The 27580-nt window shown below is 43.1% G+C and overlaps 1 protein-coding gene across 1 annotated transcript in view; it reads left to right on the forward strand.

The window, feature by feature from the left end:
• Nucleotides 1–27580, forward strand: part of LOXHD1 (lipoxygenase homology PLAT domains 1) — a 159145-nt gene that overhangs the window by 121686 nt on the left and 9879 nt on the right. Inside the window, exons 34-38 of the mRNA XM_063293185.1 lie at nucleotides 4884–5069; nucleotides 5423–5550; nucleotides 9763–9880; nucleotides 18250–18427; nucleotides 23603–23788. Of these exons, the coding sequence (XP_063149255.1) occupies nucleotides 4884–5069; nucleotides 5423–5550; nucleotides 9763–9880; nucleotides 18250–18427; nucleotides 23603–23788 (796 nt within the window). The remainder of the gene's footprint in view (nucleotides 1–4883; nucleotides 5070–5422; nucleotides 5551–9762; nucleotides 9881–18249; nucleotides 18428–23602; nucleotides 23789–27580) is intronic.

The raw sequence follows: 27580 nt of genomic DNA on the forward strand, positions 1-27580 counted from the left end.
GTTCTGAGATGGCAAAAATTATAATGTAAGTCCTAAATAGGCCTGATTTGTTTTTAAGTCACCACTTTAAGCTAAAGAAAGCACACTGGCCCTGTCTGTGGGTGCATAGGACATGCTCCCCCCTTTTAATCGTTGCCCCACTTTCTGTGACCCTCCCTCTTTCCAATAATGTTAAATACAATCCCCCATTCCCAAAGGCTGCCCAATTCTGATATAGGCCTTTGTGTGATGTGTGAATACAGTCAGTTATGAAACCAAAATTGACTGTGTTCACACATCACATAAAAGTCTAAAGCTAAGTAAGCTAAAATCAAATGTACAATTGTAGGATGGGGGATACCTGGCTTGGCAACAGGCCTTGCAAAAAGCTGTTTGGAAGGGAGATTGCAGACTGAATATGAGCCAGCAGTGGGACGCAACTGCAGAAAAGGCAAATGCCATTTCAGTCTTCATCAATAAAAGTATAATTTCCAGGTTGCTGAAATTGGTTGTTCCAGTTTGTTCTGCTTTGGTCATACCCTGAAAGTATTTGGAGAGAGAGATTTGGTCAACTATTTGTCTGGAATGCTGAAATTTAGCTTCCTACCTGTGGAGCTGTTGGATTCGAAGGCCCAGGTGTAATTCTTCTATTCAAAGAAGCTGTAATAAGGAAACCTCAGAAAGTCTAGGAAATACGCTAAGCATATTTTGGATATGTGGCAATTTCCAGCACATTCTAATGGGTGAAAATCTGAAATCTGAAAATCTCTTTAAATTTTGGTACAGACTATGCCGAGGTTTGCATGGGGGTGTGGTGGCTACACACCCTCCCCCTTTACATTCACATGTGATCCTCGAAACTCATGGATAGGATGGGCGAAACCTTTTGAGAAGAGGGGCACAGCGGTTTGGGGGAGGATGCAAAAGGTTGGGGCCACGTGAACCATACAAGCAGAGATGAGGTTTTCCACTCTTCTGTTCCTTTTGGATGTGAGTTTTCTTTCCCCTGTTTTTCTTTCCAAATGTGTTAGCTGTATTTTAGAGCTTACAGTGCAATGTTCCTTTGTTTGGTAACCCAGAATGGCAGGAAACCATGCTGCTGTCATTTAGTGACACAGAGGAAGACTCAGGAACTACAGAAAAAAAAAAGAGTGTTTTTTGAGGAGTGCAGGTGGCCCACCTCCTATAAAATAGGTTAAGAAAAAGCAAGAAATTTCAAGGTAGACTCACAAAGCCTGGGCAAAAGAAAGAAGACAGGTTCCAGAGAAAGAACTGTTAAAATATATATTTTGTTTATTCCTGCCACAGTTTGAGAATTTGAGCCTCTGCACTTCTCCCAGATGATTAGTTTTTTCGCAGCTGTGGAGGTATTAGCAGGGAGATAATACCCTTAATAGATGGTATGATTGAAACAATCAAGTGATCGTTTTTAAAAAAATGCAGAATGGGAGACAAATGAGTGCCTCTTGTTTTAGATAAAGTGGTTTGCTGCAAAAAAAAAAGTTATTAAGGTTGAACCTAGAATGGGGAAGTAATCTTTTCATTAGGAGTGAAAAAGGCAATAGTGCTTTTGCTGATAATGAACCTGATGAACAGTAACTCCTCGTTTTCAGGAGCAGTTTGTTCATTAGAATTGACTGGGAATGGTTTCCCTGAAGTGACTGGGACACCTAATTATGCCGATAAGAATATACTGAGGATTAATCTTTTCAAGTAATTTAATGGTGACACATGCTGGGTTCTGGGAGAAGAATCTAAACTACTAGTAGTCTGTCAGCTGGTTCAGATGGGGTGCTACTTTGCACCTCTCAGAGCTAAGCGCTACTTTGGCAGTTCAAACATCAGAGCACCCTTTCTCAACTTTTTGATCCTGGAGGAGCCCTTGAAATATTGTACAGGCCTGGGGGAACCCCTGCCCATTCAAGCTCAAACACAGGCCACAAGTTGCAAAATTATTCTATTCGTTTCATGGGTAGGCCTGTATAGATGCATTAGGAGTGTTCTTAAAATAAAGAAGGAAACTTACCTCTTTAATGTGAAGGTGCCCGAATTTGAAATAGTTTTTAAACTACATCGTGATCTCCCAGGGAACCCCAAGTGGTCTTTCGCAGAACCCTAGGGCTCCATGGAACCCTGGTTGAGAAACCCTGCATTACAGGGATGATTTAGCTAAGCTGCAGAAAGATGGTCTTCACTCTGTCATACTGGAAATATACAGCTGGACAGGATATCCGGATCTGATCCATTCACAATTCTTTACAAACATTTTCAGCCACGGAGAAACTTCCAGTTCAAGGGGGGGGAAAGGCGTTGGTTTTGCACTAATTTTGGATGCTCACTTCCATATTAAAGTATATCCCCCATGTTTGTTCTGACATCTCAGTTGATTTCACCTGACCTCAACAGCGTCATCTTGTAGCCCAACAGGACAGGTTCTGTAGCTTTGTAAAAAGAGAGAACATTTCTTTCGTCTGGGCCAAACTATTGACTAGCAGAGATGCTCCAGAATGTCATCCTAGAATAACTCCAGTCTTGTTTGGACTTGCTGGGAATTGAACCTGGGACATTCTTTGTGTAAAATAGGTGGCCACTGAACTCTAGTCCTTTAATGAAATGCAAGTTGTTACATTCACCCCTGGAAACGTTTGTTTGTTTGTTTGTTTCATATATATATATATATATATACACACACATACATACATACGCACACACACACACACACACAAACACACACATACTACGTTGTTGTTGTTGTTTATTCGTTTAGTCGCTTCCGACTCTTCGTGACTTCATGGACCAGCCCACGCCAGAGCTTCCTGTTGGTCATCAACACGCCCAGCTCCCCCAGGGACAAATCCGTCACCTCTAGAATATCATCCGTCCATCTTGCCCTCTTCCTTTTGCCCTCCACTCTCCCTAGCATCAGCATCTTCTCCAGGGTGTCCTGTCTTCTCATTATGTGGCTAAAGTATTTCAGTTTTGCCTTTAATATCATTCCCTCAAGTGAGCAGTCTGGCTTTATTTCCTGGAGGATGGACTGGTTTGATCTTCTTGCAGTCCAAGGCACTCTCAGAATTTTCCTCCAACACCACAGTTCAAAAGCATCGATCTTCCTTCTCCCAGCCTTCCTTATGGTCCAGCTCTCGCAGCCATATGTTACTACAGGGAACACCATTGCTTTAACTATACGGACCTTTGTTGTCAGTGTGATGTCTTTGCTCTTAACTATTTTATCGAGATTTGTCATTGCTCTTCTCCCAAGGCATACTACATTACCAGCTAATTAATGTTTCGGTCAGTTATTATCTATATTTTATTGTGGATCTAATTTTAAAACGTTGGGGGGAAAAGATCTTTTAATCAAAGGCTTGAAGATCATTCTTTTTTTATGAAAATTACTTCAAATTATCAAAAGGGATTTACATGAAAGATCTAACAACATGGAACATGCACAAAAACATAGCAATGATTGTTTTAATGATTAGAGAATGTTCAAATTACTTTCTACATCATAAGCAAAAACGCCAAATGGAAGCTTTGGGTCCTCTGAATTTTTTAGTAGAATGATATGTTAACAATAATATGTTAATAACATTACATATATCATACAGTATGTACATGTGCTACAAACACACAGAGTGGACTATACAATATGTCAGATTCCATGGTTTTTAATTTATGTTGACTTTGAAAAGATCTCCAACTATATTATATTGTCAGGGAGGATATGAGATTGTTATTCCCTTAGCCTCACAGGCAGGTAGAATTTCTTTCCCAAATGTGAGATAAATCTTAACTTGTGGAAAAAGCATTGCGCATATGTAAATGGGAATTGCTTCATTCAATCAAATGAAGGCCAAATACAGCATCATTCCCCAAAATAACCACTTGTCTTTCTTGCATACCCTAGACCTCTTTCAACCAGCTGATGCCTGCTCCAGTTGGCCAATGGGGAAATGCTTAAAAAAGGGTCAAGCTGTGCCCACCTCTTCCTTGAGCTTTCCTTGTTCACTTTGCTTTTTCTGGCAAGGAAAAAAGTAATCAAGAAGCAAAACTAAAACAGCACACAGTTTGGAGATGTGGCAAAGGTGCCCCTCAAGGGTTAGAAAGAAAGTTATAGGGGAATGGCAGCACCTTCAGGGCACCATGTACCTGCACTTGAGATGGGGTTAGGGAAATCCTGGAGGCAGGAGGCAGTTGGAGTTCCTGCCAATGGGGAACACCCATCTGCAGCAGAAACTTAGCAGATCAGTCTTCGCTGTGTTTCCTCTAGAGCAGCAACTGGGCTAACTCACTTCTGAAGGTAACCTGCAGATCAGAGGAGCATCCATCTTGGGTTGGCACCACCCTTACTGTGAAAAGTCCCTAGTCCATCTTTCAGTCTCTTCCAAAACTGGCCAGGCCAGAGGCTTTGGGAGTTCACAAATCACATGCCATGTCAGGGCTCAACCATATGCTTCCCATAAATGGGGACCTTCCACTTTCCTTTCCCTGCTAAGTGCTTGCTTGCTGTCAGACCTGATAATGTGTCAGTAGACAGCATCTTCCAATTTCTGATGTGTGGACTGTGAGTGTCATGCCTTTTATAGCCAAAAGAGTTCCACTCATGCACAGGAATTATATAAAATAAATCACAAAGGGGATTGAGTGGGCTTGGTGGCTGTGGAATGCAGTGTTTACTATCACCTGATTTACACAGCAGTTCGCTGAATGAAATTTTCCTGTCTTTGTTTTCCGTTCTCCCTCCTTCCCACCACCTTGCACTGTTTTTTTGCCCACCTCTAGTAGAATTATTTGATCTTTTCATTTAGCCCCAGTTATAATTCCTTCCTCTTGGATCTTTAAGGAACCTCACCTATATTGCTTATGACTAACTGTTGGTGATCTGTTTGTGCATCTCCTAGGTGGGTCATGATGGGGCCACTCCAGAAAGTTCTTGGCTCTTGGATGAAATCACTGTCATGGTGCCAACCAAAGGGGTGATATTTACCTTTGTCTGCAAATGCTGGCTGGCCCAGGATAGGGGAGATGGTCTCACCTTGCGTGTCTTCAACATCCTGGATGCTGATTGCATCAACATTGGCCTAAAGGTTAGTCCTACTGCTAGACCTCCTAACTCTCGTTTGAAGCAACAACAACAACAACAACAACAATGTGTGAAGAGAAAGAGGGATGGGAAGGAAGTCCAACTTGCCAGCTGATTCCAAAATATATTTTTCAGTGCAGAATTAATTTCCTCTTCAGAGTTAATCCATTCTTCTCTACCACACCACTGTAGTTTTCCATTGTAAAGCCAATGACTCCATGATTTCCTACTGAACCCTTCCTATTTTAAAGATGGTGGTTTGGTCTTTGCATTTGTTTGTTTGGTTCTGTTTTGTTTTTAAAAACCTGAGTGGCTTTTTGCAAAACCTGAACTTGGGAATGCTTCAATTTTCCCTAGGTTCAATATGAAGTGACTGTGGAGACTGGGGATTTCTCACAGGCTGGAACTGACACTGGCATTTTTTTCACACTCTTTGGATCCAATGGATGTTCAGAAGAGATACAGCTGGAAAAAAATGGAAACAGGTAACAGGCACTTCAGCAGCCTCCATCAACCTCTGGCTCTCCAGATAGGTTGGCATCTTCCAACTGGCTCTGTTGATCCAAGGTATTTGGAGAGGAGCAGCACATGGAAGGCTACTTTAGATTTACCGATATTGTGCTAAAACGTGCCATATAATTTCTCAGAAATTTATTTATTTATTCTTCAAATTTCTATCACCACCCATCTCTCCCAAAAAGGGGACTCTGTAGGGAAAGTTTCCTTTCCCTACAAACAGCACTTCTGTTTTTCTGTTTTGAGGATTTCTTTTGAATTTTTCCTAGCTGTCCTTTGAGTTTCCTTTAATGTTGGAGGTAGCAGATGGTGATATCATGCTGCTTCCTATTACAAACATTTCCACCAATCTGAAGCCTCCCTGATTGCTCAGTCTGGGGCGGGGAGGGGGAAATCCTGGGAGGAATTCCATTCTGAGGACTTCCCAAATGGAAGTTTGGAAGCCAGAGGAGCTGCAGACCACCAGTGAGATGAGTGTACAATAGAACAGAGGACATTCACACACACACATAAACACACACCCTTGGGTCTTAAATTAATGCAAGCCCCCTTCTCTGGGTCTATGAGAATTTCTCCGAAATATTCCCCTCCTTCAAAGTATATTTTAAATGAACCTAAAAAGTGGCCCTGCTGGATTGGAGCCTTGGCCCAGCAGTCTGTTCTCACAGTGGCCAACCAACTGCCCAAGGGAGCCCATGAGTGTCCCAGCAGATGGCCATCAGAGGCAGTCCCCCTGCCATCAAGGCTGACAGCCATTAGAAGAAAATTCTCATTCAGTGAGAACTATCAGAAAAAATGCCAAATAATTTTTCGGCCTAGTACTTGTCCTATCCTATCAGTGATAGACAGCAACAATATAGAAGCAGATGAGGCCACAATAGAGGCCAGCTAGGTGGTAGCTCCGGTCTTGGCTGTTCTGGGAAAAAGCTAAGCAGGAGAGAACATGATTAGTACAAGTAGTCCTCGCTTAAGGACCACAATTGGGACCAGAATTTTGGTTGCTAAGTGAATCGGTCATTAAGTGAATCCAACCCAATTTTATGACCTTGTTTGTGGCAGTCATTAAGCAAATCACTACGGGCATTAAGTGAACCATGTGGTCATTAAGGGAATCATGTGGTTCCTCATTGATTTTGCTTGCCAGAAGCCGGCCAGGAAGGTCTGCAACGGTCATAAATACAAACTGGTTGCCAAGCACCCAAATCGCGATCATATGACCATGGGGACGCTGCGATAGTTGTAAGTGAGCACCGGTCGTCAGTCTTTTTTTTTCAGCACTGTCATAAGTCTGAACTATCACTAAAGAAATGGTTGTTAAGCGAGGACTACCTGTAGTTGGATGGGAAACCACTATGAAAACCCAGAGTGGAGGTCCCAAGGTCTCAGGGTAGATCAGTATTGGAATTAAGTCTAGGGAAAAAACCTTCATTGTTAAATCCTGCCTTAACTGCTGGGTTTGTGGGGGGGTGGGGGGGGCTTTGGGAAAGTCAGGAATTCCCCAGCAAAGTTTTCTCAGAAAGAATGTTGTCTTTTCTCTCACTTCAGAGTGTTTGTCCCTTTTCCCCTCTGTTGTCTAGTCTGATAGATTGTGGATCTCCAGAGTGTCCAGCAAAGTGAAGTCTTTTCTTTCTTGTGTTATTTAATCCTTCTAGTCTGAAGGCAAGAGGCTGAGCCAGGAATGTTTTCTGGAGAGTAAGCTTGTGCTTTAACTCCAAACTGACAGGCAGTGTGGTCTAGTGGTTAAGGCACCAGGCTAGAAACTGGGAGACCATGAGTTCTTGTCCTGCCTTAGGCACAAAGCCGGCTGGGTGACCTTGGGCCAGTCCCTGTCTCTCAGCCCCAGGTAGGAGGAGGCCAGGGCAAACCACTTCTGAAAAGCCTTGCCAAGAAAACTGCAGGGGCTTGTCTAGGCAGTTGCCAGGTGTCAAAAACTGACTTGAAGGCACCAAATAAAAAAATAAACTCCAAACTATAATTCTGTTATATGCAGACTCCTGATTACACTGCTAAATTTTGATGGCATGATTGCTAAAAATCAGCGGCAGAGTTTCCTGTTATGTTGAAGTACAAAAACATGAATATTGTTGTGCAAGACCTAAAATAAACATGAAGCCTAATAAAAATACTAAAGGCTTCCCCCACCCCCCATAGCTAAAGCATAGCAAAACCCAAAAACCTTTTAGAATGCATTTTTCTTAGTGGGTCACACATGGTGCAGAGCTGCTAAAGAGACATATCCAGGGTTGCATGAATAGAGCACAAAGACCATTCTGCAGCAAACTGAGTTTTGAGACCTTCATCACTCATGCAAAATAAATCATATTTACATATATGCAGCCTTGGTTTTCGTAACTGATTCTGCCTCTGCCAGTCATTGGAATCCTACCAACCCCTCTTCTGACTCCACAGATTTTATGAGATCTTCCTTGCAGAATTATCAGGGCAAGAAAGGTGTTCCTTTTTCTAGCAATCCAGTTTTTACTAAAGTGAAATTGGGTGGCCGGCAGTAAATTCTACGTCTTTCCTGAACCAATGCCAAAGGCATGCAGCTCTAAATTTAACCCCCGAATATGCTTGCCATGTGAGAATTGTCGAGGTAGCAAAATGTGGTTATTCACCTTCAGACTGGGAGCAAAGAGAGAGGCAGTAAATCTTCCCTTTCTTTAAGTAGTAGTGCAAGGTGATATATGTATTCAACCAAAACATCTTTTTAAACTGCCTCAGATAATAAAGCAATTTAATTTAAATCAGCATTAGCTGTGAAATAGCTCCAGGCAACACAAATATTGGTAAGTGACACAAGGGGAAAAATGCCCAAGGGAATTGTCTGGAGAAGAGTGTGTCTTCGAAGTAAGGCACCTGATCAAGCCATTAATCTGCACCGTTTTCTCCTTTTTCTTTTAGTAGACTCTGCTTCAGATTTATGTTCTGGTATGCATAAAAGTTAACCTCTCGTGCCATCCAATTCATGACTTGAGGACAACAGCCTTTGGTTAATGTCCTTGTAGCACAAGAACCCAGGAGTGGAGATGAATAATTCTACAAAAGAAACTCACTCACAGTTGCCTGCTTCTGGCTCACACCACTGGCCCACCCAGGCCCACGCTCTCTTTTGCCGAGATCAGCAACACTTTTAGCGGGTGGGCCTTGTTGCACAAGCTAAAATAATGAAAATTAAGTGAACTCATGAGTTTTTTGTCCTTCTTGCAAGGGAACACTGATACTCCATTTGATCCAGCAATTGTATGAGACCGGGGTGTCTCTACTGATAACTATACCAGGGATGTGGAAAACTTCCCCTCTATCTTTTGAAATATATATAAATATGAAGACATTAAATATATTTAAAGTATGATGCCAGACACTCCTGTCCTCTATATCTAGGCTTGACAGTTTCTAAGTCATCCTATTGTCCTGATAAAGCAAAAAGAGATACCGGGTTGAAAAGATGTCTTCTTAAGATTGACTCTTGACTCAGCCTCAGGCTAAGGTTGATTGGGCTGGGAAAGAAAAAAGGTTGGTCTTGGCCAAATAATGCCTTGGGGCGAGCCAGAATGTGTTACCATGGAGTTGTGCCAGGAGGCTCTTTTATCAGTCTCACTCACAACTAATCCAATTCACCCAGTGAAATTGTAAACAAGCAGCACTAGCTAGAGGTTTGCCCACAGGATCCTATTTCCAGTTAAATGTGGCAAAACTAAAAGTTCCTTTGTCTCAGTTCCTGGTGACTTCAGGGAACATGTCCATGTAGTCTTTTTCAGTGTTACAGAAGTGATTTGCCATTGCCTTCAGAGATGGAGATGGAGATGGAGATGGACTTCCTACTCCAGCCAACAGATTCAAGATTCCCTGATGATCTCCCATCCAAGTACTAACCAAGCCCAACCCTGCTTAGATTTCAGGAGATCTATCAAATTTGGCTAGATGCTACATCTTCTAAAGATACAGCTGTGGAAATAAATTGAGGTAGACAAATGACAAAGTTGTGTACATTTTTTAATCTTTTGGGGGAACAACATGCCAGTGACTCCTGTAAGTTCTGCTCCAACCTTCTCCAATGTGACCAGACTGCCTGAGGAATTTTGGCAGTTAAATCCCATGCATCTTAAAAGCGTTCAGTTGTCCTATCAGATGTCAAGCCAGTCACCAAAAAATCTGAGCAAATGTCTCATCCCTTACAGATTTGAAATTGGCCAAAAGGATACTTTTATCATGGAAATTCCAGATATTGCACCACTCAAGAAGATGCGAATAAGGACAGATGGCACAGGATGCCGCCCCGATTGGTTTCTGGAACAGGTACCATACCCATTCTTTAATGCCTTCGTTATTTATAGAGTTTCCAATTTTCACAGTCACTCCACTTTTACAAAAGAGATACAGTAGGGGTGAAAAACTGAATTTGTGATGGGCCAGGAGGTGGTAGAGGTAGGATTTAGGGGAGGGAAGCACTATCACTGACTTTCTTTGTAAATAAATTTCTTTGTTTATGATAGTTTCCCATATTCTCACAGAAAAGTATTCTGTGCTAGACCAATAGCAAGCCTCTCTCTCTCATCCTTTGCAGAGCAGTTTATGGGCACGCATTTTTCCCACTGGGGAAAGTATTTTTTAAAATAGTACTTCCCACCCTGGGCAAATTCCAGATATGTGGGCTTCAGCTCCCAGAATTTCCCAGCCACATGGGCATTGCTGAGGATTCTGGGAGTTGAAGTCCACACCTCTGGAAGTTACCCACATTGGGAAATATTGTGCTAGAGAGCCTGGGTGAAGTGCCATGTACCTGGCTGTGGAATCTGTGGCCTTTGGAAATTGGAAGAAATCACTCCTATTAGATGAATGAACAAGAAAATGCAGGGTGGATAACAATGGTTGGAAAGGGCTCTGAGGGCCACATTGAGTCAATGACACATTGCTGGTGTAGCAAATTGTGCAGAGCATTCAAACCCTACCCCTATTGGCTGTTAAAAGACTTGCTACCTGCACTTCATCAGGTAACACCCACATTTCATTCTCTCTGGGACTGTAGTAAAGGTAAAGGTTTCCCTTGACGTAAAGTCCAGTCGTGTCCGACTCTAGGGGGCGGTGCTCATCTCCGTTTCTAAGCCTTAGAGCCGGCGTCTGTCCGTAGACACTTCCGGGTCATGTGGCCAGCATGATGACTCGGAACACTGTTACCTTCCCGCCGAAGCGGTACCTATTGATCTACTCACATTTGCATGTTTTTGAACTGCTAGGTTGGCAGGAGCTGGGACTAGCAACGGGAGCTCACCCCGCCGCGCGGTTTCGAACCGCCGACCTTCCGATCGGCAGCTCAGCGGTTTAACCCGCAGTGCCACCGCATCTCTGGGACTGTAAGGGCTAAAATTAAAAGGACTTCAAAATCAATGAATGAATGATGCACAAGAAGCATTGCCTGAGCCTACAAGATAAATGGGCCCTGTTGTCAGGTCAGGCAAGCCCAGAGATGTCTTCAACATGTGGGGATTCTGCCAAGGTGCTTCTGAGCCAAAACATAATTTGGAGAACCTTGGTTCAGGGATCCCTCTAGGCGATTAAAGAGCCTTCCCACAGCCTTTTGATACATAGCTGTATCTTTTCCTGCACACTAATTCTCATTCTCTCTCTCTCTCTCTCTCATACACACACACACACACACACACACACACGAGTGCACATCCAGGGAGAGATGCTTCAACAGGATCATGGGAGGAGTGACTTTCTTAGCAGTCTTGATATTTCAGTCCCCATCTGCTGCTCTGGCAATTCTAATGAATTTACCTTTGATCCACCGCTACTGTTGATGACTGCAGTTTGATCCTTGATGGAGCAAACATAGAGGCAGGCCATATAGAAAGCAACAAATTGTCACCACATGCCAATAGAACAAATGTCCAACAGAAATTTACTGGTCTGGTAGCCGTTTCCCCAATTTAAGGGCCTTTCCCCACCCGTTAAAGTGCTCCCCACACCCATCCTTGAATTGGCAGAAAACTGCTCTTGCATGAAATTTGCGGCCCCCACTGTCCTGCCTCAGTTGCCTCTGTTCCCTGTCAATGTGGACCATCTGATTTCTCTCCAAGGTAATAGATAACAATGCCTAACAGATTTTACATACCATGAGGCAGCCCTTGGACAGGGACAGAATAAGAGGGAAAATGCTGCCTTAACACAGTACAGATAAGGATGACTTTGGGTGGCCTCACTCATGGGCTGGGGATGAGACGAAGGGTGCTGCAGAAAAATGTTGCCAGGACAACTCTGTGCTGTGATTGGTTGCAGGAAGGGGGGGGGCTAAGAAACCAGAATTCCTGGGGGTACCATGCATTGGAAAACAGAAATTGTATCTCCTGCATCAAACTTTAGCTCCATTCTCAAGGTTCTTTGAAGTCATGACAACTACTTAGGGAAAGGTTTGGCCAACCTCCCTCACAGGGCTGCTACTGTGTGGACAAATAGGAGGTACCAATAGAAGAGGATATGGGAGTCCTTGGTGCTCTCTGAGCTTGGTTGTTTTCTTGCAGACGTTTCATTGCCAGACGAGGCAATGTCTTCAGTGCAAAGAGGGAGTGGGCCTTGCTCTCTGTTTACATATCGTGGCTTGCCCTGCTTGTGGTGGTGGGGGTGTTGTTCTCTCCTTGGGAGTTCCTTGATCAGGCTGTTGTTTACTACTTGATTGTTTGCCTGAGTTGATATTAACATCAGATGAACAATCGAACAGCACAATACACCCTAATCAAGGAACTATTAACTCAATCAATCAACCAAGCAGCAAACAACAGCCCAATCAAAGAACTCCCAAGGAGAGAGCAACACCCCCACCAACACAAGCAGGGCAAGCCACGGTATATAAACTGAGAGCAAGGCCCACCCCCTCTTCGCACTGAAGACGTTGCCTAGTCTGGCAAGGAAACGTCTGCAAGAAAACAACCAGTCTCAGAGAGCCCCAAGGACTCCACAGTTCAACCCTGAGCTACAAATATTCGCTTCGATGAGGTGGTAGTTCCTAGGTAATTCCTGAGTTGGTAGCTCCTAGGAACTACCAATTCAGACAAGCAATCAAACAGTAAACAACAGCCTAATCAAGGAACTAAATTGAATTAAACAAACAAACAAACAAGGACACAAAGACTCACCTTTCAGGCATCAATTCTCCAAATCCTCTTCTTCTGAAAAGGTTAATTCTGGAATATACATATAAGAAAAGTTGTCCTTAATTAATTCATCTGGCAGAGACCCTGTGTGTGTGTGTGTATGTGCATGCATAGATATACGCATATGTAGTATGGAAGGTGCTGTACTTGGATTGGGGAAACTTGGTTTCAGGTGCACTCTCAGCCACGGAAGCATCCTCGGTGACTTTGGGGCCAGTCCCTCACTCTCTTCACCCAACCTATCTTATAGGGTTGTTATGGGGGAAATGGGAGGAGGAGCTGGTATGAATGCTGCCTTGAGTTCCTGAAGAAAAGACTAGAGAGACAGAGAGATGATAGAATGATCTTTTTCCGGTCTAGCCAGACAGGAAGTGGATCTGTCCTGGGCCCATCTATTGTGCTGAAGCTGTACTAGTCCTTTAATCACATCATCAAAATTACTGTGTCCTTCACTTCAAGTGAGTTCCTCCTTTGGAGGCCACCTAAATATATTCTATTTATTTGGAAGAGGCATGGGGAATTTCTATTCTCTTCTTGGCAAGAGGATACATTTTGATCGTGTTTGCTCTTGTCTCTCCCTTATCTTGGCAGAAATGAAGACCAAGGAGGTCTGTAAAGAAAGCCAAGTGTAACGTATAATTTTCCCCAGTGGACACTGTGCTATTAGACTTTATGAGAAAAGCACTCTGGCACGGCACCAGGGCACCTGGTATCCATCACAAATTCACTTTTGTGAGGGGGGCTCCTTCAGGAAAAAAAATAGTTACTATAGGCTTTCTAAAAGAATGTTCCATATTTGGTGGCGGTAGATAGCCAAAGCAGTTTTGAATGCCTGCCATTCTTGAAAGGACCATTTCAGCTCAATTCAGATTATTTACTTTTGTTAACCAACCTCTTTTCTTTTAGAAGTGCATCCATATGGACAGGCAAACACGCACACACACACACACACACCTGTTTTCTCTTCTATTTTGATGTGCCCGGTATTGCAATTCTCTTGGCTGTTATTTTTCGAATAATAAATACAATTCAGACACAGAGCTGTCTAAAAAATGAATACATAAATGATGTTTCTTTTTTTCCAGCTGTGCTATGTGTGCAGATTAGTATTTAGCTGTTTTGTTTTGATATCTTAGTTTCTTAGGCTACAGTCTTCTAGTCCTATGGAGAATGTCCTAAGGGCCGTCAACGTGCCAATAACTCAATGGACACATCCATATATTTTTCTGGGAAACAATGTGGAAGCATTTGTTTGCATTCTCCTGAGGTTTCCTTTTCTGAGCTCCCCATGTAGCCTATAGCCCTGGAATATTCTGGTGGTCTTTTATTTAACATTTGAGAAAAAGATCTGCTTTCAGAAGGGACCCTGCCCTTGTTAGTTTTGTTGGAAGTTTTGGCAAACCCAGCATGCCTCATTAACATGGAAATTAAGTTGCCCCACAATGCAACTCGGAGGAAGCTGTTTGTTGCCACTCCCGCTTTCTCTCTTTTTCCCCCTTCTCCACCCAGGGAGAGGCAGCATGGATGCTGCTCTCTTCATCAGGGCCACGTGCTTGGGCCTTGATGAGGGATTCTGCCCCTCTCTTCCACACACCTCTTGGCAGCTGTAGGGCTGAGAGTTTAGGGCAAAGTATGTGATTAGAAAGAAAAGAAGAACAAAGGAACTTCACCTTTTCCACAAAGATGGATGTAGCAGAAGCAACAACGAATAAAGTCAGTAAGCTTCTTTTTACATCTTAACCTAATCTGTCTAAGCGTGTGATTCTTTATGCTTGGGAGGGCCGAATGTGTAAGAGCAATAACCTGTGTCTCTCTGGCATGCTCATTGAAGCTATTTTAAGATAATTCTTTTTCTGTGCCATCTTCTCAGCTGTGTTATAAGCTCTGCTCCATTTCAGTGGTTCTAGCAGGCCCCTGAACTGGCTTCAAGTTTCTCCACTGTGAGCACAGAAACCTTTGCACTTCTTCCTTTTCTAACACTTAGAAAGGACAAAAAAGAAACATGGGTGGCGTATATTTGCAGAATTGAAGGCATTTCCTAAATACACCCCCAATCTAGAAACGTCAGGGCTGGAGCACACTTAGACTATATCTGACTGATTGGAATCAATAGAAGGAAGGAAAAGGAGAAATTTGAAGATGGCTGCAGAAGCTGGAGGGGGGAAGTAATCAGCTGTACTGTCGCCTCCATTTTAAACCCATTGGTGTCAGTCTGATAGGACAGAAAGTGATGCAGTGTATCCCCATTAGAATGTAGACTTGTTCCGCCCATCCGGCATTTTAAGCTGCAGGATTTGCGGAGTGATGGAGAGTGATAGAGATACCAGAAGAGAAAGAACTGACATTGCTAGAACTGCTGCAGAGATTTCTTCCAGTCATAAAACTGTGGAGCATTCTACGCAGCAGCACACCATTTTATGTGAAGTTATCGTGGCCCAGGAGGAATAGAGGTGAGAGGTGAGAAAGTTATTATCTTAAGCAGGTGGGAACTGGAGGGCAGAAGAGGGCAGTGGCTGTCAACAGAAGGGACCAGTTAGGTGAGGTCTTGGTTTGGGGCTAAAAGAGTAGGTGAGCCGCCTGATGGGACATTTATTGAGTACTATGTGTCATGAGTCAGGACACTATGTCTGGTTTTAAAGGGATTATCCATTCTTTAAGAAAGATGTAGAATAAGACTATTGTTTTTAGAAGGTGGAACCAGCCCAAGGTTACTGCTGAATTGCTGATTTCTGCTGCTGCTGCTGCTTCTCCAGCACCTATACCCAAAGGATTCTATAGTACGGCATTTCCTCCCAAATCAAGAAATAACCACACCCAAAATTGTATCTCAGTAGGTTTCAAGCACATAGTGTGAAAACTGATCTGGGCTCACATCAGTTTCTAGTGGTGGCACATTTAGGAAAGAACATACGGATGTCATTGTGGGGGTAACGCTGCAGACAACACAGATGGTGCACTACCAGTGCTAAGTAAAGATAAGAAAGCAAATTAAATCATAAGTGTAATAATTTACTGTTTTGTTGCTAGGCAGATGCATGGAACAACAATCTGAGCTTCCTTGCTTCAGGCCCATGACAATAGATAAATTGTGTGTGTGTGTGTGTGTGTGTGTGTATGGATGGATGGATGGATGGATGGATATCAGGGAGACTAATTATAACAAGTGGAATGCATCAATCCGTGGGTTGCATTTAGATATATATCTCAGTTGACAGTGAAAAGAACTGCCTCCTCCAGTACCAGTAGCATCTTTCCATATTGGTAAATCTCATTTCCTTGTTCATGAATCTCATTTCCACACCCAGTGGTTAAGGTGCTGGGCTAGAAACCAGGAATCTGAGAGTTCTAGTTCCTCCTTAGGCATGAAAGCCGGCTGGGTGACCTTGGGCCAGTCCCTCTCTCTCAGCCCAAGAGCCAATCAGGCATAGTATGAGAGTTCTAGTCCCGCCTTAGGCCTGAAAGCCGGCTGGGTGACCTTGGGCCAGTGCCTCTCTCTCAGCCCAAGAGCCAATCAGGCGTGGTATGAGAGTTCTAGTCCCACCCTAGGCATGAAAGCCAGCTGGGTGACCTTGAGCCAGTCCCCCTCTCTCAGCCCAAGAGCCAATCAGGCGTGGTATGAGAGTTCTAGTCCCGCCCTAGGCATGAAAGCCAGCTGGGTGACCTTGGGCCAGTCCCCCTCTCTCAGCCCAAGAGCCAATCAGGCGTGGTATGAGAGTTCTAGTCCCACCCTAGGCATGAAAGCCAGCTGGGTGACCTTGAGCCAGTCCCCCTCTCTCAGCCCAAGAGCCAATCAGGCGTGGTATGAGAGTTCTAGTCCCGCCCTAGGCATGAAAGCCAGCTGGGTGACCTTGGGCCAGTCCCCCTCTCTCAGCCCAAGAGCCAATCAGGCGTGGTATGAGAGTTCTAGTCCCACCCTAGGCATGAAAGCCAGCTGGGTGACCTTGGGCCAGTCCCCCTCTCTCAGCCCAAGAGCCAATGAGGCATGGTAGGAGAGTTCTAGTCCCGCCTTAGGCATGAAAGCCAGCTGGGTGACCTTGGGCCAGTCCCCCTCTCTCAGCCCAAGAGCCAATCAGGCGTGGTATGAGAGTTCTAGTCCTGCCCTAGGCATGAAAGCCAGCTGGGTGACCTTGGGCCAGTCCCCCTCTCTCAGCCCAAGAGCCAATCAGGCGTGGTATGAGAGTTCTAGTCCTGCCCTAGGCATGAAAGCCAGCTGGGTGACCTTCGGCCAGTCCCCCTCTCTCAGCCCAAGAGCCAATCAGGCGTGGTATGAGAGTTCTAGTCCCACCCTAGGCATGAAAGCCAGCTGGGTGACCTTGGACCAGTCCCTGTCATGAGTAAGGATGGCGAGCAGGGGGCTCCCACCCAGATTGTCAAGCGCATGCGTAGCACTGAGGAACTGTTCAGCCATTCAAAGAGACACAGATTGGGACCGCCTTAACCTTTGGGGTTTATATGGCTGGGTTTTCCCACGCTTCTTCAGTTTGTTAGGATTCCTGTTAAGTACTACTAATAAATATTAGAGACCAAGTCATCGTCTCAGTGTGTTTCCTGGTAATCAGGACAGTCCCCCTCTCTCAGCCCAAGAGCCAATCAGGCGTGGTATGAGAGTTCTATTCCTGCCTTAGTCCTGAAAGCTGGCTGGGTGACCTTGGGCCAGTCCCTTTCTCTCAGCTCAACTCACCTCACAGGGTTGCTGTTGTGGGAAAAATAGAAGGAGGAGGGAGTATTAGGTATGTTCGCCGCCTTGAGTTATTTATAAAAATAATAAAGACGGGATAAAAAATAAATAAATAAATTTCTGAAGGACTGAGATCTCCCCAGCAACAAAGCACAAAACCTTTCCTTGACTGGACAGTTTTCCTAGAACAATTCTTCTTGATCCTCTGTACAGCTCCCGATCACAGGGAAAGCCTGTGTCAGCCAGCCAACTGTGATGGCATCCCGTCTAAAAACCTACATTTGCTGCCAGTTAAAGAACTTGTTATTTTCTTAAAGTCTTAGACTCCTTTTTCAATTGTCTGCACTCCTGTTGTCCATTTTTATAGGAGTTTCTGATTTTATCCTGTCTTAGATACGTTGAAGTTTACTCTTCATTTATGGTTCTATGTGCTTTGCTGTTAATCATTCAGAGAACGTTGGTGTTCTGATGGTATATGAATACTGAAAAGAAATTCCTGCTTCAACAAAAATAGGTGTTTTTTAATGTATCTGTTATATTTACATTCCTCTGGGAGTTCAAAATGTACATGTAACACTTCCCAGTCCTTCTGTTTTTCTCCATAACAGCAAGGCCGGGCTGAGAGAAAGAGAGTGTCCTCAAGGTCACCCAAGGAGCTTTCTTGGCTGGGGGGGAATAGAACCTATTTCTAATCCAAGACTTGAACCATTACACTACCTGGTACTGGTGTCTTCATCAACCAAAATCCCACGTGTCCTTGCTTTTTCTGTAGGATACGTTCTTGCTATTGTTTAGGCTGCTGCTGGAATTCATTCTGTTGGTTTGTTTTGCCCTAGGTCACAATGAAGAATTTGATCACTCAGGAGGTCACCACGTTTACTTACAGCGACTGGCTCTCCAAGCTGTGGGGGGACAACCTAACCCTGGAGTGCGAGATTGCAGCGATGACCAACAATGAGCTGATGATGGAATACACAACATATATTATTCAGGTGAAAACCAGCGATATTGGAGGTGCGTTCATATTGAAGATGCCTGGGAGTTGAGGAATCTGGTCCATAATTGTATTACCACTGCAGCCTGTATTAGCTTTGGAAGCAAAGCCAGTGTGATCTCTGGAAAATGCAAATAGCCCTTGAGAAATCTTTGCTCATTTATCAAAATGCTTTGGGGATTTCTTAGGTTTTCTACCAAACCTCCTAAATTTGCTTTAGACAAAACCTGGTATAAAGCTAAGGATAGTCATGCTTCTGGGGAGATCTCAGTTTCTGAGAGAGATTGAAAGTTTGAAGATTGAAGTTTCAAGCAAAGATAAAAGTTACAGAAAAACAAAAAAAACTACAAAGGAAAAAAGAAAAAACTAAAAAAGTGTAGAAACACAAGATAGAATTTTTCAAAATTACAAAAAGAGGTGACTTCTGACTTTTAACAGCAAGGATATACAACAATTTTCCATAATCAATCTCTTACTCTATATTAAATCAAAATCACATTATTTCTATAAATCATTCCATTGGCACATTATGAAAATCACTAAATACAGTTGCTCCCTCCCCTTCTGTTAAAAGAAATATATATATATATATAAATCTTATGCACTGGCCATGCATATAGGGTGGAATTTATAACGCAGTAGCCTCTGGTGTTGACATAGTTTGTACAATTTTTAAAGGCATGTCCCTGATTTTTGCAGTGGAGAGGATGTGTGGTGAAATCTGGCTTAACTTTAGCAGTCCTGGCATCTTGCAGCCTCAGGACTACATCTTATTTATGTAGTGCCCCGTCCCTTGGAGAACCCAAGTGAATTTTGGTTTCTCACCCACTTAAGATATAAAATGTAAAATTTCCTTAAAGTTGACCTCAAACCTTAGTAACTTTATGGACACACCCATGCAGGTTTTTGACAACAGTACTGAAGTGGCTTGTTATTGCCTTCTTCTGGAATGTTTATTCAACCTCCCAATCTAGCCCACAGCCCCAGGATTTCCTGGAGGTCTCCTATCCATGTAGTAACCTGGTCCAAACTTGATTAGCTTTTTCAAGATCAGTCAATAATGGCTCAATACTGCCATCTATCTTCACATTTTCAGATGAGAAACACACTCAAAGTGCTGTCTATGCCCAAAATTAGGTTAACTCAGTTAAACACATGCACATACACAGCAGAACAAAGAAGCAGGATGTCCACACACAGAATGCAGCCTTACTCACTTTGCATTGTCACCCAGCCTGCTCTATGTCTCTGAAAAAGTTAAGAGCATCCTCACCCATCCAAGTGGGGCTTTAAACCTAGAAACAGAAGTGGTGGCACTTCTAATTTTTATCATTTTATTTTGCCACAGTTGTGTTGTGCAACTCTCAACTACAATGCAGTTCTGTTCTCAGCACGTCAATCCAATGTTCAGTGGAAAATTCAATGATCCCACTAAATGATATTAAAATTATTCCACTCAGTACTGGTCTGAGAACTGGGAACTGAGGTTAGGCTTCCTTATAAGTGGGCACTTTGAAAATACCGAAATCCTAACATTCAAGAGCCAAGAACTTTATCAGCCCGTAAATGTTGTACATGATAAGTTTGGTATTCCTTAAGACAAGACATTTTGGAGTAAAATTGAACTTCAGGAGGGAAACTGAGGGGAAAAGCTGAGCCTATAGGGATCAACTCTGCAAACTTATCTGCTGTTTTCTAGGAAATGGACAGTGATGGGTCTTAACGGTGGGCATTCTGCCTTGCTATGAGATAAGGCAGCTCGTGCAATCAAAAACAAAGTACAAAGTTTTTGAAATTATACAGTCTAAGAAGACATCTGATGGAGACCCTTATGCACCTTCCAGCATGGAAAGAGGGACATGATTTAAAAAGAGTTGTAGCTGTTTAAAAAAACAAAGTGTGGGGGGGGGGGAATGCAGCCAAATTTCTGAGAGTTGAAGGCCAGACATCTTAAAGTTGCTAAGGTTGAGAAACAAGAGTCGAGACATATCCCGTAACAAGAGCAGTGAGGGATGGTGTGGTGCCTGGCTGTTCCCTTTCTTATTCTGCAAGGCAGCTGCTAGGCCCTGCAACTTCTTGGAGACAGAACCAAGGTTCACATGTCTCCACACACTTCCATTTGCATGGCCACTGCCTGCCAGACCAACTTAGTTTCTTCTGGGATTACCCCAGGCTTCCCAATGAACGACATCCAGACCATCTTATTTACATCGGTTGCCTTCTATTACCTGGAGGAAAGCTTAGTTGAGAAGGCCGAGCAGGCAGATCTGACTCACAGATTCTGATTGTTTAGAAAGCCAACAACTTGGCATGAGACCCAGGCAGGACACTGCTACATGCGTAACTTTCAAAGCCGTTGCCAGGCTGCAGACTCCTGGCTCCAAGAAAAGAAGGCAGATTTAGTTTTGTTCACACACACACACACACACACACACAGAGACACCACAATTCTCAGGGTCATTGAAGCACCTACAGACCAAACCACCTGAACCCCTTGCCCTTTACTTCTTTTTTCAAATTATCTTGAGGAGCAAATGCCAATTAAGTTCTTGCCCTTCACTTGCTATTTCACTGCTGCACCCGTTTTTCTGGATTTCTTCATTATACAGCAGTTACGCTGTCCATTGCAGTTCTCTCTCTCTCCTACACACACCGTGTGCCTGCACATGGAGGCAAAATTTCTTTCTTAACCTAGTTAACTGTCAAGGCTGTTTGTTTGTTTGTTTGGAGGAGAAAGACCAGGCAATGCTTGGTTATTACTGGGTATAATCTGCTAGTTTCCAAGAGGTCAGATGAAGCAGATGTTCTGAGGCCCGGGCTGTGCTCCTGCCAGCACGAACCTTAAACTCTTCCATCAAATTATGCTAGAAACATACCCATATGCCAAGCCAAGTAAAAAGTGGATTCCAGCCCTCACCATGACACAGCCAATCTGTTGTTTATTCGTTCAGTCGCTTCCGACTCTTCATGACTTCATGGACCAGCCCCGCCAGAGCTTCCTGTCGGTCGTTGCCACTCCCAGCTCCCCCAGGGACGAGTCCGTCACCTCTAGAATATCATCCATCCACCTTGCCCTTGGTCGGCCCCTCTTCCTTTGGCCTTCCACTCTCCCTAGCATCAGCACCTTCTCCAGGGTGTCCTGTCTTCTCATTACGTGGCCAAAGTATTTCAGTTTTGCCTTTAATATCATTCCCTCAAGTGAGCAGTCTGGCTTTATTTCCTGGAGGATGGACTGGTTGGATCTTCTTGCAGTCCAAGGCACTCTCAGAAGTTTCCTCCAACACCACAGTTCCAAAGCATCGATCTTCCTTCGCTCAGCCTTCCTTATGGTCCAGCTCTTGCAGCCGTATGTTACTACGGGGAACACCATTGCTTTAACTATGCGGGCCTTTGTTGTCAGTGTGAGGTCTCTGCTCTTAACTATTTTATCGAGATTTGTCATTGCTCTTCTCCCAAGGATTAAGCGTCTTCTGATTTCCTGACTGCAGTCAGCATCTGCAGTAATCTTTGCACCTAGGAATACAAAGTCTTTCACTGCTTCTACATTTTCTCCCTCTATTTGCCAGTTATCGATCAAGCTGGTTGCCATAATCTTGGTTTTTTTGAGGTTTAGCTGCAAGCCAGCTTTTGCACTTCCTTCTTTCACCTTCATCATAAGGCTCCTCAGTTCCTCCTCGCTTTCAGCCATCAAAGTGGTATCATCTGCATATCTGAGATTGGACACAGTCAATACTCAAATAAATTACAGCCCCCTTCATTTTCTGTTCTGTGACAGCCAGCATAACTATTGTTTTTGTTTGTTTAAATTTATTGTACCCCCAATTCCAGTGGACTCTACAGTGGATGCCAGAAGATTCAGTTCCAGACCATATACTGTTCAACACTGTTAGTAATGACTTGGAGGACTGGGTGGAGAAGATATGTATCAAATCTGCACATAATTCGGTGGGATAGTTCATGCCTTACAAGACAAAAATAACATTCAAAATGCTTTTGATATGTTCGGAATGGGCTGTAAATTGAAGAACGATATTTAAGCAAGGCCTGTCTTGGCACTAGGACATATGCAAAACTCCTGGAATAGTTGAGTGATTACAGCCAGAATATGAATCAGTAATGTGATGTGGCTATAAAAGAAGCAAGTGAAATGTTAGGCTACATCAGCAGAATTGTAAATTTGCAAATCATGGGGAATAATCGTCCCACCTTGTTCTCCATTAGTCAGATCCCTCCTTGAGTGTCGTGGTCCAGTTATAGGCAGCGTGTTTTAAGAACGATTCAGAGAGACTGGAATAAGTTCAGAGAGGGGATATGAGGAAGATAGGAAGACTAGAACACAAGTCCTATGAAGAGAGATTGAAGAGTTAAGAATTTTAGCCTTGAGAAAAGGAGACTGAAGGGGCAGATGAAAGCACTGTTAAAATGTCTGAAAGTCACAGAGAAGGTTAAGACCTCTCTCATCCCAGAGGAGTGCTTAATAAAGGATTTCAGTTTTAGGAAGGCAAATTGCAATTGAATTTTAGAAAAAAAAATCTGAATGGTAAGAGAAATTTGTCAGAAACAGGGATGTAGTCAAGAGAAGCCTGGACAGACGTCTATCAGGGATTTCTGCACTCAGCAGGGGGTTGAACTTGATGATTTTAATGGCCCTTTTCAACTCTATGACTTGATTAGAATTAGAATTAAGGGAAGCATGTAGATGTAGAGATGCATCGTGCTTTTTCTTCATTTAAATACTACACTGGTGATAGGGTGGCCATGTGTTTTATTTTGCAGAGGACAATCCACATCCATCTCAAAGATATAAAGAGAGAGAGCAGGCCTCTGCTCTGAAGGTCTCTACCAGTAATTGACATCTGCAGACACAATGATCACCTGGCCATACTCTCTCCTCCAGTGGGAAGATATATTTTGTTCCTGTATAACTTATAGCAATGATTTCTGAAATCAAATCAATGCATATAAATTAGCACAGGCATTTTTTTATCCAGCCCTGTGGTCATCCTTTGGATGGACAACTGCTAAAGTTCCTCAAGACCCTTTGTTGGCTTTTTCCTAGAAAACTGGATTATTTTACTACAAGTTCTGGAATAAATGAGAACCCCCATCCTATTTATGTCTGTGTATAGACTTGCAGCTCTCTTATCCAGCATGGATGTCTTCTGATACCCATTTCTCTCAATGCTTCCCTGCAGGTGCTGGAACAGATGCCAACGTATTCATGATTATTTGGGGAGAAAATGGGGACACTGGGACTTTGGCTTTGAAGGAATCAAACAAGTCCAACAAGTTTGAAAGGAATCAGTTGGATATCTTCTATTTTTCTGACATCTTCAGTCTTGGCAATCTCTGCAAAGTGCGCATCTGGCACAACAACAAAGGTAAAGTCAACAGCCATGGTTCATTTTAAGGGACAGCCTCTGAAAGCCTTGAGAGTAGCCCTCAGAACCTCTTTAAAACCAAACGGGGAACCTATTAGATAACTAGGAGTAATCGCTTGAGCTTTCTTTATTTAATTCAATTTTATTTCACTTTTTAAAAAATCCATTTCATTTTTTGCTATGGCCTTCACCACTTCTTTGTCTTGGAAGTGAACACAAGCCCAATATTATGCTCAATTCCCCCCCACCACCACCCCAAAAAGATACTGTGATCTTTTTTAAAGGCTTAGCCAAAAGACTGCCTTCTTTTCTCTAAAAGAAGGCACATTTACATTTAAGCAGTAGCAAGCACAGTGTGGTATATCAGGTGTGGTGTTGGACCAAGCCTGAGTTCTAGACCTGCCTTAAGCACAGAAGCCAGCTGGATGACTTTGGGCCAGTCCCTCTTTCTCAGCCCCAGGAAGAAGACAAGGATAAGCCACTTCCAAACATCTTGTCAAGAAAACTGCAGGGACTTCTCCCTGTAGTTGCTGGGAGTCAAGACAAAGCAACCCAGAAACCTGAAAGAGAAATAATTGTTTATTTTATGCTCACACACCCCTCTGAACCCCACATCTTCAGTGTAGTTTCTCCTATTCAGACCATTGCTCAGAGGATATGCTTTCCATGCAGAAGATCTGGATTTCAAACCTGGATCTCTCCAAGAAAGGAAATGTCCAGTCCAAACTCCAAGACACCCTTTGCTAGTTAAAGAAACAACATTGATATAGACCAGTGTTTCTCAGCCTTGGCAACTCAAGATGTGTGGACTTCAACTCACAGAATTCCCCAGCCAGCATGCAAAACACTGATAAAGACAAACCAATAATCTATCTCAGCATAAGAAAGCCTTTTTATGCCCTGTCTTTTGTTGGATTTAACTTTCAAGCAATTCTGTTTAGGGCTGAAGTTTTATTGTAGTTCCTGGTTCAGGGTTCAGCTACGATTAGGATGTGAAAATTCCTTTTTTCCAAGTCACTACAGAAATCCATCATTGGAAAGCAAGTGGGGGCAAGTCATTTGTCAGAGGAAGCACGTGCCCTTGTGGTACCTCCAAAGAAATGAGCGAGTCCTTTTTTATTGGTTCATGTATTAAATGTTGAAATATTTATATTTGAATATTTTAAATCCACTTACTAGTCAAGAGATTGACTGATTCATTAGATTTGTATAATGCCAGATCTATTCAAACATGGTAGTTTGCAACAGTAACATATAATATTTAGAACTGCTGAATACAAGAGTGATCCAGCTGCCTCCTAAGTTACGATCTTTTTGTACGGTTTGTGAGGCAACATCAATCTGCTTAGCAGGCTGTGCAGAAGAGTCTCCAGATTCTCATTCTCTAAATGTTTTTTTAGTTTAGCCCAGTTGCATATTAATCTGAGAATGTATTTTGAAGTTTGCAATAAAATCTGCCTGTATGCCCACACACCTGCCCACATGCCTGCTTGCTCATCCCTACCCCTACCCCTATCTCTATCCCTCTCTCTCTCTCTCTCTATCATCATCTATTATCTATTACTCTATCTCCAGTATTCATTTTCTCAGAATCCAAGCATTCATAGAACATCAACTAATAAAAAGATGGCAGTTCAGCCCTTTGGAAATACATCCACTTGCCCAAACAACAAATAAAGGAAGGTGGCAAATGGAACATTTCTCTTTTTGCTGTGATTGGAGGTGCCCACCGTGGGAGCCATGTGGTGAACAGGCAAGTCTTGATGACAGCCATCGTACACGAATGCACATCCCACTCTCAAATTTCCAATATGGCCACATTGATACAAAGAATTTTAAAGGTCAGTATCGAGAAAAAGCCAGAACTCTTTATGGGGAGTTATGGATGACCAATTAGAAAAGACTCATGGAAGATTGGTTTTATACACAGTAACTGCAGCAAGATTATTATATGCACAGCGATGGAGGAATGCTGCAACTCCCATAATGGAGCAATGGATTGTGAAGATGGCAGAGATGGCAAAACTGACCTGTTTGGTCAGGGACAAAACAATAAGTACTTCTGTAAAACTCAGATTTCCAATAGGGCAGCTGAGGTGAAAGAATTGCTTGATCCTGCCCAACCATTCTGGATCTCTCTGAGCAGTTTAAGTGGAATTCCCCAACTTCCCTGCTTGTTCTGCTGCTTGAATTCAAGGGTGTGCTCTCCTCAGAGGCAGGGCCGTAATCAGTATCCTGACTCCATAGAAAACACATTTAAGGTACAGTTAGGGGGGCTGTCCATCAAGGTGTCTGCAGGGAATGCTTTGTATGAGTGTTGGTGGAGCTCATGGCTGGCTGGGGAATTCTGGGAGTTGAAGTCCACACATCTTAAAGCTGCCAAGGTTGAGAAACCCTGCTCTATTCAGTGAGGGATCCAAACTGAAGCAGCCCTGAGTGGGAGCTGTCTACCCTCTGCCTGGACACATCCAATGAAAAGCGGGCCAGCCCTTCTCTCAGGAATGGGTTCCACAGTCCGGCTCTTCATATTGTAACCAAGTTTTTTTCTAATACTCAGTTGAAATCTCTTTCTTGTAATCCATTATTCTGTATCCTGCATTCTGAAGTGACAGAAATTAGATCTTGCACGCACATTACCAATTATTTCAAAATCTTTTCATAGGACTTAGTTTTTATGGCCCTGGCTGACTCTATTACCCCTTTTTGAACCTGATCTAGTTTATCTGGTGCCCAGGACGGGACACAATATTTAACCTAAGTAGAAAAAAAAGTAAAAGAAGGAAGTATTCCTTCCTGTGCTTTGAAAATTATGCTTCCATTGAAGCCTAAACTTGCATTTGGTGTTTTGGTTTTGGTTTTGGTTTTGGTAGCCACATCTTATGGCTCTTGTTTGTTTGTTTGTTTGTTTATTTAAGTTATATCACCGCCCATCTCCCCCAATGGGGGACTCTGAGCGGTTTACAGTAAAATGACACTAAAAACATAACCACCTAAAATAAAAAAATGTAAAATAAAAATATAACCGCCCGCATTTTTTAATCTGTAAGCAATTATATTTTCAGTATCTTTTTCACAAGCACTTTTGCCCAGCCAGAAATTCTTTCATTCAATACCTATGCATTTGGTTTCCTTTTCTGAAATGAAGAACTTTGCATTTATCTCTGGTAAATTTAATACTGTTATTGCCCTTTCTGTTCATGACTGATTTCTTTAAGTATTCTAGGGCATTTGCTATCCCTTCCAATTTTGTGTCATCTACAAATCTGATGATCGTGTCCTCCACCTCCTCATTCACATCATTAATCAAAAGGTTGAAATGTTCAGGATCCAGAAGTGAGCCATGTGGCCCTCCACTTGACGAGGAACCGTTGATGTCCACTCCCTGAGTACAATCATTAAGCCAGCTATCTAGCACTTAATTGCCATGCCATGCAGACCTCATAAGTGTTATTACCAAGCCAACTTATGTCTATGTATTAAATATGATTCCTGCTTCTGCTCCACGCATAGCTCATTATAAGCTGAGTACAATGACTATCACACATTAGGTATATTCATACAACATCCTTCACCTGGTTCCTGAATTATGGGTTTTCACAATTAATTTAGCCTTGAACTAAACAAACAGGCTGGGTTGGCACAACACATGAACCCACCCAAAAGCAAACAAAACTACAACAGGGCTAAGACCACCATGTTGCTGCTAGCCAGTGTATTGTGTGAACACAAGTGGGCTGGCATGCTTCGGTCTCCATTAAGTCAAAATATTAAGTCCCTAGGCCGCTTTTGCCT

Source organism: Candoia aspera, chromosome 2 (genome assembly GCF_035149785.1).
Source record: "Candoia aspera isolate rCanAsp1 chromosome 2, rCanAsp1.hap2, whole genome shotgun sequence".
In the NCBI taxonomy this organism is placed as follows: Eukaryota; Metazoa; Chordata; class Lepidosauria; order Squamata; family Boidae; genus Candoia; species Candoia aspera.